At 42.5% G+C, this 12,914-nt stretch overlaps 1 protein-coding gene across 1 annotated transcript; it reads right to left on the bottom strand.

The window, feature by feature from the left end:
* Nucleotides 1-939: 939 nt before the first annotated feature.
* bcl10 (BCL10 immune signaling adaptor) lies at nt 940-5,299 on the bottom strand. The gene is made up of 3 exons (XM_053496128.1): nt 5,052-5,299; nt 1,485-1,773; nt 940-1,404 (listed from the first exon to the last, which is right to left on the bottom strand). Exons 1-3 carry the CDS (start codon nt 5,100-5,102, stop codon nt 998-1,000), a joined length of 747 nt encoding a protein of 248 aa, XP_053352103.1. The 5' UTR covers nt 5,103-5,299; the 3' UTR covers nt 940-997.
* Between the last annotated feature and the right edge of the window lie 7,615 nt (nt 5,300-12,914).

Here is a 12,914-nt window from a genome sequence, read left to right as displayed (position 1 = left end):
TAACCCAGTAACCTCCAGCCCTAACCGACTGAACCACCACCAGCGAGCCACCCAAAACATCTATAAAAACATACGAGCTGCATTTCTGTGCTATTTCACTGCCTATGTGACCAATTTTTTTCTTTTTTTCTGCTCAGTCACGTGTATAGTTGGTTAAAATTTACTTTATTATGCTGCCTATTTTGTACTGAAAAAAAGGGATATTACACTCTATACAGCACAATTCTGAGCCCTGTATATATAAAAATTTCTTTTTTTTTTTAAAAAAGCGAGCAAAACAATTAATGGCTAAAATGCTTTGAGCTACAACACATCGGTATTCTCAGGTACAGTTTCAGGAACCTGCAGTTCTTCTAGAGATTTGCTTTTGTTTCTTCAGCTCCCTACAGACATTGTTTTTTCCAAAATACAAAAAAAAAATAATGTAATGAAAATACTTGTTTAAAAATAATATTTGTACAGAACATTAGACTGTTAACCTGCTGAGAGTGTGACTGAGGTAAGAGTAAATGTTGTTAAGCACGTATTAAAGGGCCAGAAAACAGGGCTAGGCTTGGGAGTGGTGAGACGGAACAAAGGACGCTCCATAGCTAGCTTTACTGCGAGAGTCGTTGTAAATGTATCCGGTCCTTACACACAGCCCTGAGGAACACCATCACCAGAAGCCATGTCTCTTTCCTGTTTTTAACACTTCCTCCTCATACACTTCCCCTCGGGCTGATTCTCTCGGTCAGAGCAGTAGACCTCTGAAAAGCATTTTTATAGAGCAGGTGAAGAAGGTGGATTAAGAACAACTTAGCAGATCCTATCTGGGTAACCTGGAGTATTCGAACCCAGGACCCAGACCTCCAAAAAAAAAAAACAAAAAAAAAAACCCACCACAACTAGTAGCCTAATTTGTGTGTGTGTGTTTTTAAACTACAGAAATCAGACAGAGGAGAAGTTGAAGAGGGCGTGTTAAAAAATGTACAGGAACACAGCGATTGTATTTTAGTTCTCAAACCACATTGCTGACAGACAGGTTTAAGGAACGAGAGCGTAGTGGCAGGAAGTTAGCATCCCCGCTACTTCCTGTGCTCCCGCAAGCCCCCGCTTCTGCATCCTGGTCTTCCTCTGCGATGTCATCGGGAAGAGGTGGCGCTCCAGGATCGCCCGGTTTCGGCAGGCTGGATGATGTGGTTAGACTGACAGCGCCACTGACCGACACGGAGTCCTGCCCCCTCTGCCGATTCACAGCGAAGGATAGGTTCATAGAACTGCTCATCACAGAAGAGGCGGGACTCCGTTCTCCATCAGGGTGGAGACAAACAGTGGAGCACTTGTCGTAATCGTAGAACTCTGCCTTGGAGAGGTTGTTAGTGGCCCCGGATGCGTCCTTCATACTCGAGCTGGACACACCTGCAGCTGAAGAGACACACACAAGTCATCACAACTGGAAAACCACAACACCAATACAGCCTGGATCTGGATCTACAGTACACTACCTCTGAGTGCCTCGATCTTCTCGTTCTTGCACCGCTGCACCTCATCTGTGATCTTGGCGATGATGAAGTTGAGCGTTTGGCAGCGTTGGATCGACTCGATTAGCATGTCCAGGCCTCGTGGGTTCTCTGAGATGAAGTCAAGGAGCTTACCGGCACGTTTTCCCCGGGTGCTCCGGCAGCTGATCTCCTCTGTGTCCTCTCGTGTCAGGATCTTCTTGGAGCGCAGGTAATCGTAATGCCTCTCTGCAATCAGCTTATCTACCAGGTACGGACGAAGAGATTCCAGAGCCTGAGTTGAAAAACAGAGAAACACAGCGTTGCGGGAAAGTTCTTACAAATTATGGAAATGAACATTACACGAGTGACTGAATGTTCTTCTTAAACAAAATTCATCAGGTTCTCATCAGTAGTGATCACACACAGATAAGAATTTTCCAATAAAATTACCCAAACCGCTTTTTTGCAAACATACTATAATTTTACACATTACACAGAACCTTCAAACTCAATATGAATTCTAGCTGACACGGAACATGTTCTCACACCAAAAATGTGTTTATTTCCACTGTGGTCCACCAGGTGAAGGTTCACAGTGTAGGTGTGATCTTCTGAATACCCTTGTTGCTGTGTTGTGGAAAAAAAGTTCCTGACTGAAAACCCTATCAAGAAATATATTCCAAGTTATCAGGGTTTTAGTCAGCACTTGCACCATGTCTCTGTGTTCTTCCCTCAACATCACCCTTTCTGAAGTCTACTGTAAGTCTCGGTTTTACCCTGAAACAGAACACATGCCTTAAACACCTCGGATCATTTTGATGCACACACCTGAAGACCTTTACAAAGTCATGTCACCCAGAATCAAATCATCCGCCATGTTCTTGAATACCTATGTGTGCCCAACCAAGGTAGTCAACAATGAATCACTCTCCGATTTCACACTTTGAGATTTTACTGAAGCAGTTCACATTCAAATGTGTGACAGATGATAATACTCTCAGTGAACTCCATTGGTGTACCACACTGAGATACTGAGTTGGAGAACACACCAGGACACTTTCAACAGAGGAGAGGCCAGAATAACATAATCAGCAGTTTCTCCTCCAGACTTTTTTCTAAATACTTTTTGGAAGTGTAGTCGACCCCCAGGAGTGTTACCCACCAGGACGGATTCTAAGAGATGTAGTTTCCCAGGTAAAGTTAAAAGACTGAACTCTCTCCAAAGTGGAGCGCTTCCTCAAGTCAATAATCAGCTCTTTTTTGCTTTTGTACTGTGCAGTAGAGCTGTAGAATTATTTACACACAAGTCAGTCACGATACGGACCTGTGCAATTATTTAATTGCAAAAGGCTAAAGTTTATTACAGGTAATACACATAGTTTAGAAGGCCTGTAGAGGTTGTAATTAATTTATATATTTTTTGTAAACAGATGGCCATTTTATTTACATTGTATTGATGGTGGAAAATTGTCTTTCTTTGATGTAGTGTCCGTAACTTGGTGAACGAAAAGACAAACCTAAAAAAAGTGTATTATTCTAAAATGCAAAATTGTTAGGATATTGCAACATGAATTTGACATGGTTACAGACACTACATTTTTGCACGGAATTCTTTAATCTAAGTAGCAATTTTTTCAGGTCATATGCTGCTAGAAGTTTACACCGATTTTAGTATCGATATCAAATAAAAAGATGTCTTTAAAAATCTCTTAACCTCAAACCGGGAAAATAATTAATTCAGTTCCTCTGCTAGTGGAGCTGCTGCTGATGTAGTCCTGTAGCATCTTTCTTATTAACAAAAATAAAACAGAGCACTTTATTAATCCCAAAGGAAAGTTGGGAAATATTTCAGTTAGTCGTTCGAGCCACCCCTTCTACACTTGTCCGTCAGGTGGTCCTCGAGGATGCATCAGGTTTTATTCACCAAGTATGTTGACACACAGAATTTGTATGCATGGTTTATATTAGAGTATAAAATAAATTCGGAAAAGGGTTCGATTCCCGGCCAGGCTTGATTCCTGTCTCTGTGTGCATGGAGTTTGCATGTTCTCCCCGTGCTTGGTGGGTTTCCTCCGGGTACTCCAGTTTCCTCCCACAGTCCAAAGACATGTAGGTTAGGTTAATTGATGTTCCCAAATTGCCCATAGTGTGTGAATGGGTGTGTGCGTGTGCTCCGCCGTTGCTGGTTCCCAGGTGCCGGATGAGAAAGGAGAAGGGTTGGGCGTAGGGCTAGCAACCCGCCCCGTAATAAATCATCTGCTACGGAAACAACGAGAAAACACTCGTTGCCCTATGCACTGATCGGTGCTGGTGGCCTTAAATGAATAAAAAAAAATGCGGTTAGCATTGTGGCCTCGCACCTCTATGGTCCAGGTTCAATTCCCTCCTCGGGGTCTGTGTGCATGTGGAGTTTGCGTGTACTCGCTGTGCTTGGTGGGTTTTCCTCCGTGTAGTCCAAAGACATGAGGATCAGGATACCTGACGTTCCCAAATCGCCTGCAGCGTGTGAATGTGGGGGTGTATGTCCTGTGATGTATTGGCACCCCGCCCAGGGTGTACCCCGCCTCATGCCCTCAGTCTCCTGAGCTAGGCTCCGCCCCCATGACCCCGAAAACAAACATTTTTTAAAAAGTAGTGCTTTTGTCATGTTTATCCTGAAAAACGGACGAACGAGGCGAGACGGATGTTATTTTATTTAATTGTCTATAAAGGAGTTTAACACTAGATGATGGATTTACTAGTTAAGTCTGGTAGTTGTGGAGTGAAGAGCCTGATACAATGTAACAGATCAAAGTGACCGGATCCCTTTAAAGAGACTCACACACGTGACCTGGAGGAGGGGGGGGGTTACTTTCACTTTCAGACCAAACACTCATTTAATAACATGTATAATAACACGTTAAAAAAAAAAAACACGTTTATATAATAACAGTGATTCATTCGAAATCTGCTCACACACACACACACTCACACACACACACACTCACACACACACACACTCACTCACACTCACACACACACACACTCACACACACACACACACACTCACTCACTCACTCTCACACACACACACACACACACACTCACACACTCACTCACACACACACACACACACACACACACACACACACACACACACACACACACACTCACTCACACACACACTCACACACACACACACACACACACACTCACTCACTCACTCACTCACTCTCACACACACACACACACTCACACACACACACACTCACACACACACACACTCACACACACACACACTCACACACACACACTCACTCACACTCACACACACACACACTCACACACACACACACACACTCACTCACTCACTCTCACACACACACACACACACTCACACACTCACTCACACACACACACACACACACACAAACACTCACACACACACACACTCACTCACACTCACACACACTCACACACACACACACACACACTCACTCACTCACTCACTCACTCACTCTCACACACACACACACACACTCACACACTCACTCACACACACACACACACACACACAGGTGTGTGACTCACGTTCTTCTTCACTTCGGCCATTTCGTCTTCCGTCAGATGAGGAACCTCCATCCTGAGCTCCTCCACACACACACACACACACACACACACACACACACACACAGGGATAAATAAACTCGTCCCGAGTGAAGTTTTAAACCTCGGACCTGGCGGATAATAAACACCGATCCGCAGCAGGAAGAGACTCTCTCACACACACACACACACACACACAGAGGAACCTGAAGCTCTCCGCACTTCCTCCTCGCGCGCTCTGACGTCACACACCCCGGAAACTGTGGAAGGCCACCGGGCTCAAAGCGCAGCCTACAGCTGAGTTCCACTCCGAAGTGCACTCGACAGGGTGCTCCCTACTCCCTACTCCCTAGACAAAGCCTCACTAGTCACCCTGTAATGTCCCCAGCGCTGACGTCACCGCCCCCGCGCGTTCCCATGGCAACACGAGCCGCTCTGGTCCCAGTGTCTGTGGAAACTCCACACTGTGTGGGCTGGATAGTGAATGTTTATCACAACAGAAACTCATACCGCTATAAAACACACGCGCACGAATAGTCTATGACATCTAAATCGATTATTGATTCATTTTAATCATAATTTATTAAAGATGTACAGAGATTTGTTTATTTATTTTACACATTACTGGTTTATATAGTAATAAGGAGTTCTTAATTAAGTTTAATATGATGTCCTCAATAATAATGATAATAAATATATAAATTAATATGCGAGACGCAGTGACTGATGGGAATTTTTTTCATTCCCTTTTCCGGTGAAGTGAAGACCCCATGTTCACTCGTTCCCTACACCATTAATTCAATTCAATTTAATTCAATTTTATTTGTATAGCGCTTTTAGCAATTTTCATTGCCGCAAAGCAGCTTTACATAGTCAAAAGAATTATTTAAGTTTGTATGAAATGTGAATTTGTATGAATCAAAATGGTCAGTTTGTCCCTGGTGAGCAAGCCGAGGGCGACAGTGGCAAGGAAAAACTCCCTGAGATGGTAATAGGAAGAAACCTTGAGAGGAACCAGACTCAACAGGGAACCCATCCTCATTTGGGTGAAACAGAAAGCAGTAAATGATCTGCATTAATACAGTGTGTAGGGTGGGAGGCAGTTCAGCTATAATAGCTGATGTTAATTGATGTTAATATGGAGTCCAGGTAGTTATTGAAGACCCAGGTAGACTTGTAAGAAGTTCCAGTCATGAACTATCGAACTGTCAAGTCCCCAGAGAAACAGTTGCCAACACCAGTCAAGGCCAGAACCATTTTCTAGGTAGAGAGAACCATCCCCAGACACCAGACGCATCCCAGAGAGACACACGGGGCATCCATGTGACGAGATCTTCAGCCAGAAGCGGGGCACCAGGATGGGTCAGACAGGTCCGGAGGGCAGAGGGAGTCTGGATCACTGGCAGCTCAGGAACGACATGTGTAGCTCGACAGAGAGAGAGAGAAAGAGTGAAAGGGGGAGACAGGAGGAGAGAGGAAAGAGAAAGAGGGGGGAAAGAGAAGAAGAGGAGAGATGGCAGTTAGGTATGGTCACAGTCACACAATGTATAATGTGAATGTATATTAACTGTAGAGTGCAAGCAGAGACTCCGGCAGGACTAACAATGACATCATAACTAAAAGGGAGAGCCAGAAGGAAACACAAACATGAGGGCTTCCTGACATGTAAAGCAAACAATCACCTCACCGTCAACAAACCTGAGTGATCAATGAGAGTGAGGAAGACAGCATCCAAACATACCAGTTCACCATAATACTCTACGTCCATGAGTCCCCCAGATCTGCTCCTTTACCTAAGGCTAATCTATTTATAAAAATGCTTGGCTAAATAAATAGGTTTTTAGCCTGGACTTAAACACTGAGACTGTGTCTGAGTCCCGAACACTATTTGGAAGACTATTCCATAACTTTGGGGCTTTGTAAGAAAAAGCTCTGCCCCCAGCTGTAGTTTTAATAATACGCGGTACTGACAAGCAGCCTGCATCCTTTGATCGAAGTAGGCGTGGCGGATTGTAAGACACTAGCAGTTCACTCAGATACTGTGGCGTGAGACCATTTAATGCTTTATACGTCAAGAGTAGTATTTTAAAATCGATGCGAAATTTCACAGGGAGTCAATGGAGTGAAGATAAGATAGGGGTGATGTGCTCGTATCTTCTGGTTCTAGTGAGGACTCTCGCTGCTGCATTCTGGACTAATTGAAGCTTGTTTAAGCACCTAGTTGAACAACCAGACAGTAAGGCGTTACAATAATCCAACCTAGACGTGATAAAAGCATGAACTAGTTTTTCTGCACCGTTTAGTGACAATATATTTCTTATCTTGGCAATATTTCTGAGGTGAAAGAATGCTATCCTGGAAATATTATCTACATGTGCTTCAAATGAAAGGCTTGAATCTATAATCACACCGAGGTCTTTTACTGTTGCACTTGATGGAACAGAAAGGCCATTTAAAATCACATTGTGATCAGAAAGCTTACTTCTAGCTGCTTGTGGTCCTATGACTAGAACTTCTGTCTTATCAGGATTAAGCAGAAGGAAATTAATTAGCATCCAATCTCTTATGTCCTGCACACATTGCTCAACTTTATTAAGCTGGTTTTTCTCATCTGGTTTTGCTGAAACGTATACTTGTGTGTCATCAGCATAACAATGAAAACTAATACCATGTTTACGAATTATGTTGCCTAGAGGAAGCATGTAAAGGGAAAAAAGCAGTGGGCCTAAAACAAAACCCTGTGGAACACCAAACTCAACTTGAGAACATGAGGAATGGTCACCATCTAAATCTACAAACTGATAACGATCAGTCAAATAGGATCTGAGCCATAAGAGGGCCGTTCCCTTAATTCCTACTACATTTTCTAATCTGTAAAGGAGAATATTATGATCAATAGTGTCAAAAGCTGCACTGAGGTCGAGTAACACAAGTATAGTGACACAACCCTGATCAGAGGCCACTAGGAGGTCATTTACTACTTTAACGAGTGCTGTCTCTGTGCTGTGATGAGGCCTAAATCCTGACTGATACAATTAATGTATGCTATTCCTATGTAGATAGCTGTTGTGATACTACCTTTTCCAGAATTTTAGAGATAAACGGGAGGTTTGATATCGGCCTGTAATTGGAAAGCTGACAGGGGTCAAGGTCAGGTTTTTTGATTAGTGGTTTAATAACTGCTAATTTAAGGGATTTAGGGACATACCCACTGCTGAGTGAAAAGTTACTTACTTTTAACAGGGGTTCTGTTATTGCTGGAACTATCTGCTTGAGAAAATGTGTCGGTATCGGATCTAATTCACAGGTTGACGATTTTGAAGAGGAGATGAGTGAAATTAGTTCACTCGCTTCAAGGGGAGTAAAGTATTCTAGGTTCTGATGTGATGTGATTAATTTATCATCTGTATCACTTAAATTGTCTGGTTTTAAAGCCTGAATTTTTTGCCTAATATTTATGATTTTGTTATTGAAAAAGTTCATGAAATCCTCACTACTGTATGTTGTTGTTGTGGAGATTTCTGCAGTGGTCTTGTTTTTAGTTAATTTAGCTATGGTATTAAATAAAAATCTAGGATTATTTTTGTTATTTTCTATAAGAGTGGAGAGATACATTGACCTAGCAGCACTGAGAGCTCTTCTATAGTTCAGGATGCTCTTCTTCCATGCTATTTGGAAAACTAACAATTTAGTTTGACGCCATTTGCGTTCTAATTTCTGAGCGGTTTGTTTTAGAGTGCGTGTGTGATCGTTATACCAAGGAGCAAGTTTCTTATCTCTAATCATTTTTCTTTTAACTGGAGCTACATTATCTAAGCTATGACGAAGTGTGACTCTAGATATTCGGTCGCTTGATCGAGTTCTGTGAAATCAGATGGCGATCCAATCAAAGTTGATAACTCTGGAAGATTATCGATAAAGCTCTGTGTGGTATTTGATGTGAATGTACGTTTAAGGCGGTAGCGCGGTGCTGTGCGTACTTTATAACTATGAGATACTTTAATCGAGACAAGACAGTGATCTGATATAACTTCAGACTGTGGAATTGTAATTATGTTTCTTATACTCAAACCGAAGGATAATATTAAGTCCAAAGTGTGACCTGCTTTATGAGTGGGTCCTACTACACACTGATTTACTCCTACTGAGTCCAGTATGGACATAAATGCTGCTCTCAGAGGGTCTTCTGGATTCTCAAAATGAATATTAAAATCTCCAGCAATTAACGCTTTGTCTACGGAAACGACAACACTCTGTTGTTGACATAGACGTAAAAGCGTCTGGTCTGGTTGTATATGTACCCCAATACCACTTTGCTGTCAATGTAGAAAGTGATAGCATCTAGACTATTGTCAACCTCAGATGAGACAAGGTCGGCCAACTCTACAGCCAACACAGCAGCACACAGCTCCAGTCTTGGGATAGTAAGCTCAGAAAGTGGAGCGAGTTTCACTTTACCCATAACGAAGCTTACATGATTGTCTCCGTAACCATAAGAGAGTTTGAGGTAAGCAACTGCAGCTATAGCTTTGGTGGAAGCATCTGCGAATACACACAATTCTCTGCGTGCAGCTTCAGAGGGTGACTGTTCAGAGTAAGTTCTGGGTATGTGAAGATGTCTTAGCTCTTGTAGAGAGCTGCGCCATGTCTCCCATGCCGCTTCCATGTCTTTTGGCAGTGGAGAGTCCCAATCAGTGTTTCCTGAGCTTAATTCTCGCAGAAGACATTTTCCTTGGAGAGTTATTGGGGCTGCAAATCCTAAAGGGTCAAACAGACTGTTGATTGTTGACAAGACTCCTCGACGTGTAAAGGGTTTCCTTTCTTCCGGTACTTGGAAAGTGAAATTTTCTGTTTTGATGTTTCAGTTTAGGCCCAGACTGCGTTGTATTGGAAGGGTGTCTGTGTCAAGGTCTAGATCTTTTAGATCGCTGGCGTAATCTTGTGATGGAAAGGCCTCCATGACCTCTCATCTATTTGAGGCAATTTCGTGTAACCTCAGGTTTGATTTAGCAAGAACATTTTGTGTTCGCTTTAGCAAACTCACTGCTGCTTCTACACTGGGAAGAGATTTTAACCCATCATCAACATAGAAATTACGCTGCACAAACTGTTGCACTTCAGGATCAAGATGTCCTTCTAGATGGACAGATTTTCTCAGGCCATAAACGGCTACGGCTGGCGATGGGCTATTGCCAAAGACATGTACCTTCATGCGATACTCCACAATATCCTTGCTTAAATCATTGTCTTGGAACCATAAAAATCTCAGAAAGTTTCTGTGTTCCTCTCTGACAAAAAAACAATAAAACATCTGTTGGGTGTCTGCAGATATGGCCACTGACTCTTTGCGAAATCGAATGAGTACACCTAAGAGAGAATTGTTAAGGTCAGGACCTGTTAACAGCACATCATTGAGAGAGATGCCATTGTATTGGGCACTCAAATCGAATACCACCCTGATCTGTCCAGGTTTCTTTGGATGGTAAACGCCAAAGAGTGGAAGATACCACCGTTCCTCTTCATCTCCAAGAGGAGGAGCCACGTCTGCATGTCTGTTCTCAAAGATTTTTCCCATCAAGGAAAGAAAGTGTTCTCTCATCTGTGGTTATCTTTCAAAGTTGCGCAAAAGTTATGTGAGGCGTTTCATTGCTTGTGATTTATTGTCAGGAAGACATTGTCGTGGATTTTAAATGGCAATGGTGCTACCCAACTGTTGTTCTCAATTTTCTTAAATCCTTTGTCCATAATGTTCAAAAACAGTCCATCTTCAATAGACAGAGCCAATTTGTCATCATCTTTCGTACGCTCAAAGACTGTCTCACCCAAACTGTTCATTTTATGTGCTGGGACAGGTCTGAAGGAATCACTGTATCTGTCTTTCACCTGCAAGATGTTAGGACATTGTTCGAAAAGTGAAGGTCGTCCATTATCCAATGTCTTGGTATAGAGTGTGCTAACTGTGAGTGGCTTATGGATATTTCCAAGGCAGACGTTGCCTACAATGACCCATCCCAAGTCAAGTTTTTGCGCATATGGCAAGTCATGCGGGCCATTGATTAGTTTACGCACCTTATGCAGACTAAGAACATCCCGTCCAAGGAGAAGTATAATGTGAGCATTTGGATCAGTTTCTGGGATAAGGGGTGCTACTGATTTAAGATAGTGGATAGTGAAGTGCAGCAAAAGGGGAAGGAATCTCAGATCGGTTATTGGGAATCTCATTACACTCAATCAGATCTGGAAGTGGAAGGCTAATCTGTCCATCCATGGATTCAATTTGAAAGCCACTGGCTCGTCTTCCTGTTGTTTCCATAACGCCAGCACAGGTTCTTAGTGAATATGGAGAACTAGAGCTTTGGATGTTAAACATATCAAACAACTCAGAACAAGCCAATGATCTGTTACTTTGCTCATCCATTATTGCATAAAGTTTCATTGCTTTATCACGGCAACCCCTAGGATAGATCTTGGCAAGGCAGATTTTTTAACATGACCTGTTAGTTAAATCACCACCACAGACCTGAGTGCAATGAGCTGAGATTTTAAGGTCTCCCTCTCCGCCATGCTCTGGATGAAAGTTTGTGTCTTTAGTTGAAAGTGCTGGATCTTGATGAAGAACGGTATCATGCCTTTCGCTACCACATTCTGTGCATTTGACATAGGCTTTGAAGTTTTTAGCAATGTGTGATGAAGATGTGCAACATCTGAAGCAAATCCCATTCTCTTTTAACAATGCTCTGCGTTCTTCAAGAGGCTTTTCTCTAAAGACACGACACTTGCGAAGGGGATGTGTCTTTTTGTGTATGGGACAAAACTTGTCACAATCATTACCTTTATTGAAGGGTCTGTCTAAATTAGAGGTGACAACAGGTGACACATCAGTTTTATGTACTGAAATCGCCCTCTGTTTAGGCTCTTTCCATGAAGTTAGCTTAGGGAGAGCATCTGCACGTACTGTGAATTTAAAACTTGGGTCATTTCTGATCCTTGCCTGTTGACTAATAAACTCAACAAACACTTCAAATGGAGGAAATGGCACATTGTGTCTCAGTTTATGGTCAGAGCCAACAGATAACCACCTATCTTGAAGTCCGTAAGGAAATTTTTCAACTACTGGATTTATGCCACGAGCAGTGTCAAGTACTGAAAGTCCAGGCAAGTCTCCATCATCCTTGGCTGACTGTAACTCCATAAGTAAGTCACTTAAATCTCTTAGTTTAGCATAGTTTTTGTTTGTTAATTTGGGAAAAGTCTTAAGGCGTTTAAATAGTGAATCCTCAATCACCTAAGGTGAGCCATAACATTACTCTAGTCTGGCCCATATCAAATTTAACCCTCTCTCATGGTTATTTGCATTCACAGTTTGAATCCGATTGACATGTTCTGCAGACTTTTTTCCAAGCCACTTGACAAGAAGGTCAATTTCTTCACTGAATGTCAAGTCTAAGCCTTTGATAGCATTTTTGAAGGAACAGCGCCACGCTCTGTAACTTTCCGGTTGATCATTGAATTCCATCAGCCCCGTAGAGACAAGTTCACGGCGTGCTAAGTAACGCATAAAGTCATTCATATTAGAATGGTCGTGGTGGTGTCGCCACTATCTACAATGATGTACTCACTGTTACTCAGAAAATAAGGCCCAGGTTTCACTCATTTGAAGTGCTCATCATTAATGTTGCACTCAGTAAAATACATAATAAACCTGCGCTATATTTTACTCTGGCCACCGTGTACAGACCCCCGGGGCCATATGTCAATTTTCTTATAGAATTTGGACATCTGCTATCAGACCTACTGGTTAACTCTGACAAAATGTTAATAGTAGGAGACTTTAACATTCATGTAGAT

This window comes from Clarias gariepinus, chromosome 1, assembly GCF_024256425.1.
Source record: "Clarias gariepinus isolate MV-2021 ecotype Netherlands chromosome 1, CGAR_prim_01v2, whole genome shotgun sequence".
Taxonomy (NCBI): domain Eukaryota; kingdom Metazoa; phylum Chordata; class Actinopteri; order Siluriformes; family Clariidae; genus Clarias; species Clarias gariepinus.
This window is presented reverse-complemented; position numbering and strand designations above follow the sequence as displayed.